This window comes from Cnephaeus nilssonii, assembly GCF_951640355.1.
Source record: "Cnephaeus nilssonii genome assembly, chromosome: 9".
In the NCBI taxonomy this organism is placed as follows: Eukaryota; Metazoa; Chordata; class Mammalia; order Chiroptera; family Vespertilionidae; genus Cnephaeus; species Cnephaeus nilssonii.
The window spans coordinates 32,801,995-32,810,537 of NC_137080.1; the positions used below are offsets into that span (position 1 = coordinate 32,801,995).

Genomic DNA, 8,543 nt, shown 5'->3' on the forward strand with positions numbered 1-8,543 from the left:
AGGTGAACTCAGGGACCTTTCCATTCTAAGCAGATGTGAACATGGAATGTGTACATGTAGTTTATATTGAGAGTACGGGGGACCAGGGGACACCGTATTTCTAAAAGTTATACTTAAGTGGTTTCATGAATTTTTAAACTGATTTTTAAACTTAACATTTAATGTATATGCTTTATGAAGAATTTCCCCTTTCTATTTTACCTGTGATGGTTTTTCTATTACTGAGAAATGGGACCATGGTCAGTATATTTAGTAGTAACATTGGGCTAATGATCTCCATGTAACAACAAGATAATAACCTAGCAGTGCCTAATAATGTTAGCCTAGCATGTTGCTAACATATAGGTGGCGAGGTCTGAGGGCTCACATTGTTATGCACACAGGAAGACAAATGTCATTTGACTGCGTCTCTGCTTTGCCAAATGCAAAATACTAGGATCTCTTGGCTCATGTTTTATCACCAGGGATATTCCCCTCAGCCCAGGGTCAAGGCACACAACCAGCATGGTATTAACCAAAAATGTGACAAAGAGCAGTGAGAGAAAGAGAGAGAGAGAGGGATAGATATTGATGAAAACTAAGCATTTAGCACAGTGCCTGACCTATAGCTAGTAAATTCACAGTGAGGCTTAGTGGTTAATGTCAGTCAACAATTGCCAAATAAGTAGATTACGTCTGGTTGATAGTCCAGTTAATAGTCTGACAGTTTGTTTTAATCAGGGCTGTCGTTTCACTGGGAATTAGAACCCTGTCAATATTTTATAGATTGTCTCAGGCAAAATACTCTCTTAAGCTTGTTCACTTATTTGTACCGTGGTTGGTTGACTGCTTCTAGGATTAATTTATTTTAGACGCAAACCACAAAGAGGGGAGGGTGTGGAGGAAGGTGTAATTTGAGAAGTCCGTAGTGAACCGTAGGGGGCAGTACCATTTACGAACCACCGCCCCTCTGCCACCGTGACCTTAGGGAATGATACTCACTAGACAGAAGTCCCGGCCGTGTGGTTTCTAAGTGGGTTGTGGATGGTCAGCCTCTTCCACATTGATTGCAGCTAGGAACAGACTTATTGTATGGCCTGACACAGCATATTTCCTTCCCACGTAACTCCATTAATTTCGATCTCCGTGAGTCCTTTCATAAGACTAGGAATTTTTTCTAAACATAAAAACGAGACCGTAGTAACCCTTTTACCACTCAACATCACGAATGGTGCTTGTCTGCCCTGAGTGTATGGAATTCCACCATGGGATGTAGGAGTTGGAGATTTCAATTATGATAGCACACCTGTATATGTCTGCTTGATTCACCTTTTAAGATGGGATGGTAACCCACTTCCTTGTCTCGCAGGCAAGTCTCGGAAATCTGGCCTTCTCTCTGCCAAGTCATCAGCCGAGTCCAGCTTGAAGTCCTTCAGCAGGAATCAGCTGGGCACCTTCCCCACGCTGCCGTTACCCAAGTCGGTGGACGCCCTGAAGCAGGGGGTGGAGAGCAGGCTGGGCAGCGGCCTGACCCCTCACACTTTCAAGCGCTGTGATCCGCCCTGTGTGACTGGCTTGAATAAAAACCGGAGAAGCCTCCCCGTGTCCATCTGCCGGAGCTGTGAGACCCTGGAGGGCCCCCAGCCTGTGGAGACCTGGCCCCGATCCCAGTCCCTGGATGACCTCCAAGGAGAGCCTGATGCTGAAAAAGATGTGCCTGGCGCGGTGACAGAGCCCCGCCCTCAGATTGTACCGGAAGTGCCGCAAAAGACAGCCCCCTCCATCACCAAGGCTCACAGCCCCCAGGGAGATGCTGCTGTTGACAATGCATTGCTACTGACCCAAAGCAAGAGATTTTCTGACCCTCAGAAAACGACTACTAAGAAACTGGGTGGCTCGATTGCAGCCGCTTCCAGTGGCATGTCACCTGCTCCGTGTTTGCCCCAAAACTATGAGGCTCAGCCTCCTAGACACAGTCTAGCAAGGACTCCCCTTGAGGGTCACAGAAAAGGACTTGATCTTGAAGGAACCTGTCAGCCCCCGAACACCAAAGAAGGTGAGCAGAGGGGCCCCGAGGCCATGACACCAGGCAGACATCCTCCGCAGCCTCCGCCTGTTCCTGCCAAGAAGAGCAAAGAGCGCCTGGCCAACGGCCTCCACCCCTGCCCTCCAGGCCCCAGCGCACCCAGCCTGCCCCTGAAGAAGGGTAGCTCCGGCGGCCCCAGTGACTGTCCCGCTCCTCAGGCTTCCGAGCCTCCCTCCAGGCAGGAGCCCGGCAGCCCCCCAAGCTCGCGGCCACCGCCCTGGCTCTCCGAGCTGCGGGAGAGCGCGAGCCTCCAGGAGCACGGCGTGAGGCTGGGCCCGGCTGGGGCCAGGAAGATCTCCTGCGCTCGGGGAGTCGACCTGGAAATGCTCACTGAAGACAAGTTACGAGCTGAAGGCATCGATCTCACTGAGGAGCCCTATTCTGATAAGGTATCCACGGCCCTGGCCCCACTTCACAGGCCTCTGCTGCTATAGTCAGGCAGTCAGGCGAGAGGAACACCAGCTGACCCGGGAGGCCAGCCCGGAGGCGGGGGCCATTCTGACAGAGCCTGGGGTGGCCGACAGCAAGGGCCTCTGCAGCGTGGTGGTGGCATGATGGGGGCAGAGTGTCCAGATTAAATGCAAATACAGCCGTGGATGTTCTTTTCCTTGCTCTTTTTTCTTTTGCCTTTTTGTTTTTAATTTTTGGCAGCTGTACATTGCAGGGAGAACTGTCAATCAGTACTAGAACTGCTTCCTGAAAGGCTTGGTTTAGAGCTTTGGTCGGCAAACTGCAGCTCACGAGCCACATGCGGCTCTTTGGCCCCTTGAGTGTGGCTCTTCCACAAAATACCACGGCCTGGGCGAGTCTATTTTGAAGAAGTAGCGTTAGAAGAAGTTTAATTTTTAAAAATTTGGCTCTCAAAAGAAATTTCAATCGTTGTACTGTTGATATTTGGCTCTGTTGACTAATGAGTTTGCCGACCACTGGTTTAAAGGACAGGACAGACCTGAGTTCCAGTTTTCCTGTCTTAACTCAACATGTATGTTTTTAGACATTAAAATTCCCTCATTTCATTTTCCTATTTGTAAAAGGGAATTGATAATAACCTACATAACTACCTCTTAGAGGTGTTATTAGGAACAAATAAAATAAATGTGAACATACTTTGAAAATTATAGAACCCTATTCAGATGTAATAATTGTATTGCACATCACCTTGTATGGATAACGGGGGAAAAGATGATGTGAAATTGCATTGTACCAAGAACATGGAATTCTATAATGAAAACTCATTTCTCATTTGAAACAAATAAAGAGTGGTCTACCAATACCACGATGACTTTGAAGACAAATGAGAAGAGATGTAGCCATACGTTGCTCAGGGAAATGCAAGCTCTGTTACAATATAATGCAGTCATGGCATCCTTGTTATAAAATGGTTGTGATCACGAATGCCTTACATAACATCCTCCTTCTCCGTAATGTCTAGTGAATAACCCCCTTTGGGGCGACACTATAACCAACTGAGCCCGCTGGCCAGCCTGCGGTATAAGTCTTAACGGACGAGGCGCGGCAGGAGGCTACGGCACAGCAGAAGGCTGCCCTTCTCCCTGCAGTTCAGGAGACGGTTTTCAATAACATTTTGCAAAATGATCAGGTAGAGTGAGGTGAGGGCATTGGCCCCCCAAGTGTAGGAAGGTTGTGTTCTGCTTTAATTATGTTTCAGAACATTTCCTAGAGCTCATTACTACCTGAAAGATGAAGGTGTAACAGTATTCCCCCTGACACATGTTGGCTGTAGAGAAAACGTATTCCCTTCAAATGAAAACTTCTGGTGCTGTTTCCCAGTCGTAGCTAGATGTCTTAACCTACCTTCTGCTTGCTGTCCTTGGAGAAAGCAAGATCCCCGCGACCACGCCTGACACCACATTTCTGTTCCCCTCGCAGCACGGCCGCTGCGGGATCCCCGAGGCCCTGGTGCAGAGATACGCAGAGGACCTGGACCAGCCCGAGCGGGACGTCGCCGCCAACATGGACCAGATCCGCGTGAAGCTGCTTCGCAAGCAGCACCGCATGGCGGTGAGCAGCCGCAGTGTGCTCCGCGGGCCCCTCACCCGCTGTTGGAGTCCATTTAGTGATGGAGCTTAATGATGACACAAAAGAACTTTCGTTAAGAGAACTAGACTCAGGCCCTGACAACTGAAAACAGTCAGGTTTCAAAACTGCATTGAAGTTCTTTCGTGTCAGCAATACTGCAAAGGGTTCTAGTAGGGGAAGGTGCTGTAGCTTAGCCAGTCTGTATGGGAGAAACATTTAGGTTTTCTCCACATTTTATTTTCCCCCGCAGTAACGTAGTAAAAACCATTCTTTGTGGACATCGGAGGTTAATTTCTGAGGAGACATTACTTGAAAGGGTTTGCTTCCTGGAGAGAGCACAGTCTCAGGGTGTGCGCACGGGGTAGCCGTTACCTTTGAAAGGTCTACCCTTGGTCTTCCCCCAAGTCCATTTCCCCGTCCTAGCCAACGCTCGTTCTTATTGTATCTTAGATTCTTTATAACGATATTGATAAACGTTTAATCTTGTAGCTGTTCGTGTAGGTTAGAATACAGTGGAACATCTACTTGGTAAGCGCGCAACCATGAGCATTTTACTTGTCACCCTATTGCACAGGACGGCCCACCTGTTCAGGCACCGTGGGGATCTCTCCCCAAAGAGCAGGTCACCACATGACACAATAGCCAGAAATACCAATGCTCAGAGTCTGGAGAGTTTTGGGGTTAGATCTAATTCCACGTACCTTCTAGGGCAGTGATGGCAAACCTATGACACGCGTGTCATCACTGACACGCGTAGCCATTTCTGATGACACGCAGCCGCTGAGGCGGCCGCATGCCGAGGATGAAACATTTGCGAAATAATGTTTTTTCCTCAAAGTGACACACTACCCGAGTTATGCTCAGTTTTTTGGCGAAGTTTGACACACCAAGCTCAAAAGGTTGCCCATCACTGTTTTAGAGCTTCAAATACTTCCTTGAAAATTTGTCTCCCCTCTGAAAAATCCAGAAAAGGTTCTTTATGCTCCTTGGGTTTTGACATGGAGCATCATCTCTTGCTGGTAGTACAGCAATGTAACAGGTTAGCAGTGTTCCTCTTAGGCATGTAAGAAGTAGCCCTCCAATGGCACCTATAGAATCTTTCTAAAAACTCTTTTCTTCCTTGATCCAGATCCCAAGCGGCGGACTCACAGAGATCTGCAGAAAGCCCCTCTCCCCCGGATGTGTCGCGTCCGTGTCGGATTGGCTGATCTCCATCGGTCTGCCCATGTACACCAGCGCCCTCGCCGAAGCGGGGTTCAGCACACTGGGCCACGTGCCTTCTCTGTCCCACACTTGCCTGCAGGAGGCCGGCATCACAGAGGAGAGACACATAAGCAAGCTCGTGTCTGCAGCCAGACTCTTCAAGCTGCCGCCCGGCCCCGAGGCCATGTAGCCAGGCCCGCGAGGGACCGCCTGGACAGGAGCCACCCTCTCACTGTGCTCACCATGCTGATGCCATTTCTCCTTCCCTGGACGTGCAGACCGGATCCAGAAGAAAGGCCCAGTGTGTGGCCCGACGGAGCTCGAAACCTTGGCGCGGGACCGATGGCCCTCTCTTCTCCAGAAAAGCCCCTGGGAGGAAACTGGGGTGGTTCTCTTTGACACCTCCCTCCTCCCCCAAAGAAAGAGGAGCACTTATTTTTATTTTCAGAACACGATAGAACCGAGATGCCAACTTGCCACAAATGCTGTGCCTCCGGTCTGTCTGGGTACACTGGGAGAGAGGGCTGGGGGCAGAGGGAGGGGCAGCCGGTTCCGTTTCTCATGGGGCCGTTGACCTTCCGTCTGTCACCCTGCAGGGCCCCCGAGGGCCAGACAGGCTCAGCTAGGCCAAAGTCACAGACTCGGGAGGATGGTACATCGGTTGACATGCTCATTGGTTCAAAAGTAAGAAAATCTGTCTGCACTAGAGGAAAAAAAAAAGTCCTATTCTCCTTCAGATAAACGAGACATTTTTAATAATTGCTTTCTAGCAATCAGCTTTTATTTGCCTTAATGTAAGCTTTCAAGCAGTTATCTAACTAGTGTTCACTACCCTGTAACCGTAGTTCCAAGTCTTCGGCTTAGACCGCCATCTAACATCTGGGACGTTCCCAGCAAAAATGGGCTTTTCTGATGATCTCATTCTCCATGGCTTATTTTGTAGGAGTGTTTATCTGGCACAAATTTCACGTTGGCTTTCAGTTTTTAAACTAGCTACAAATCTAGTAAAAAAACTCTCTGGAATTCACAAAGATATCATGTGTGTATATGTGAGTGAGTGTGTGTGGGGGTGTGTATGCTTCTATAACCACCTTGCATTTTAATCAGTGTAGGATTGTTACCCTGTTGGCCATTGTGCTGCGGTATTGGCTTGGACTCCTGACCAGGTCCAGCCCAAAACTCCGTCATCAGATCACCCGTGCAAAGAGTCATTGTAAGGCTGGTTTCAGAGAGAAGTTCTGAAAAAGGGAAGTAGTCTATGAGATGTTTTTAAAGCTTTTTTCCCCCCTGTTTTACCATTAAGATACTGTTTTCCTTCTTCTTTAGATAATTCTTTTAGTTCAAATAAAGGTTCATTTTGGAGCCAGACATACCACATGGGCCACATATTAAGTATTTGCATGTTTTCGGTTGTTTCCAACTGATACCAGCACATTCTATCCTCTCTAGTCTTTGTGCCTGATTTTCCAGCAAGCAGAAATTTAGGCAACGACACGAATAAGGTTTCCATTTTTACAAGATGACTTTGCTTTACATTCTTCTCGTGAGCACCGTGCTATTAAGCATTGAATGTGATTATCTGCAATACAAATTCAACACAAAACTCTGACCAAAAGTTCTGTAGTATTTCATCTGCTCATTAAGATAAACGATTTCCCTCAGGAGGGAAACCAGTGACTTCCTTCATCACAAAGCCATCTTTAGTGTTTGCTTTATATACTTAAGTCATGTATCGGAGGAAAGAACGTTGTTCTCAGGTGATGTAGGTGCTCATGCTTCGGTATGCATTTTTAAGAACAGTACACATGCTTCAATGATGCCTTCTGTAGGATGCCATGTGAAGAAGTTGTGGAAATCTAGAATAAGAAAGCGGAAGCTGTCCAATTTCTGTGGCACTCTTAAAACAGCCCATTCCTGTCACCTTGGGATGTGACATCCCGGTTAGCATATAGCCCATCTGGGAAGTAAGGCGGCTGCAGTTCTCCTGTGACCACATGGCGGAACCCTATTTCCAATGTGGAGGCAGGGCTACGACGGGCTCCTCACCTGTGTGTGCAGTAAGCTCAGCATGACATGTGAGGGGCCCTGCTCATATGTAAAGCTGAGCAAAATGACCACCCATAAATCAGGTAACAGGGGAAGGAGAAATCTTGTGTGAATTCCCACATTTTAATTCATTTTCACTGCAACATTTTCATTTAAGTCTAAAGGGCACCAGAAAAGGGAAATTTTCTGAGCTTGAGCTTTTGAGAATGCCAAACCGCATTTTTGTCACTCTTCCTTGGAATTCATTGCCTTTGCATACAAACCTCAAATTCAGGGACCACGAGTAGTTGTCGGTGGGAAGGTCTTCCTAATCTTAAAGTTCTGAGGTGGTTTTTACTTGATTGTGCTTTTTAAAATCCTTTTGTTTTTTTATCGTTAGTACTTGTTGGGTCTTCTTTTGCTTTAAACTCTTAACTTGATCCTAGAAAAAAAAAAGCAAAAAAAAAAAAAGCCTCCGTGTTTTTGTGTGACGTTTGACTGAGGTGGTGCGGGGCCGCCTGCAGGTGTTGGGAGACAGGCGGTAGGTAGGTGTCAGCAATATCCAGGTTTAACCAGTTGCACTTGGTACAGGAGGCTGAGGAATCGGTGGAAACGGTCGTCTTGGGAAAGCACAAGAGAAACCTGGAGAGGCAGTTAGGCTCAGGTAGCTACACATCCACGGTGTACATTTTCACTTGGAAGCTGTCTAGGAGGAGATGCAGCCAGCCCCAGCCACGACTGACATTCCCACGCAGCCGAGAAGGAGAGAGATTCTTATGGCCTGCCTTCCGAGCCAGAGGCCCTTCCCTCCCACCTGCACTGGGGGCGGTGACATTGGAAATCACTGGGGTATTGGTAATCCGTTCCCCACATAGCAAAGTGTGCTTTCATACCAGCAGCAAAGGGAGGCAGTTCACCAAGTCACTGCTGCCTGTGGGTACTGTGTTCGCTACAGAGAAACAAACCTGGTCGTCTGAGTCCACGTTTCCTTGATTTTTAAATTGATAGAGAAAACAAGAAGCTGTCAAGCAAGTTATATAACAACTAACAACATTGCACTTTCTGTATATGAAATCAGTATTTAAATAACTTATTTTTCTCCATTGCTGTTTTTAAACATTGTAAGTAGCTGTAATATACCAGTACCAGTATGTTCTCGCGATTGCTTCAGCCCAAGAAAGCTGTGTATTGTTTTAAAAATTGTAAAAAA

At 47.5% G+C, this 8,543-nt stretch overlaps 1 protein-coding gene across 5 annotated transcripts in view; it reads left to right on the top strand.

Annotated features, from left to right (window-relative positions):
- Positions 1-7,710, top strand: part of SASH1 (SAM and SH3 domain containing 1) — a 169,548-nt gene extending 161,838 nt beyond the window's left edge. For all 5 annotated transcript variants that reach the window (XM_079780343.1, XM_079780344.1, XM_079780346.1 and 2 more), the window contains 3 exons: positions 1,349-2,454; positions 3,956-4,087; positions 5,235-7,710. In XM_079780343.1, coding sequence (XP_079636469.1) covers positions 1,349-2,454; positions 3,956-4,087; positions 5,235-5,498 — 1,502 coding nt within the window. In that variant the 3' untranslated portion in view covers positions 5,499-7,710. The remainder of the gene's footprint in view (positions 1-1,348; positions 2,455-3,955; positions 4,088-5,234) is intronic.
- The last annotated feature ends 833 nt before the right edge of the window (positions 7,711-8,543 follow it).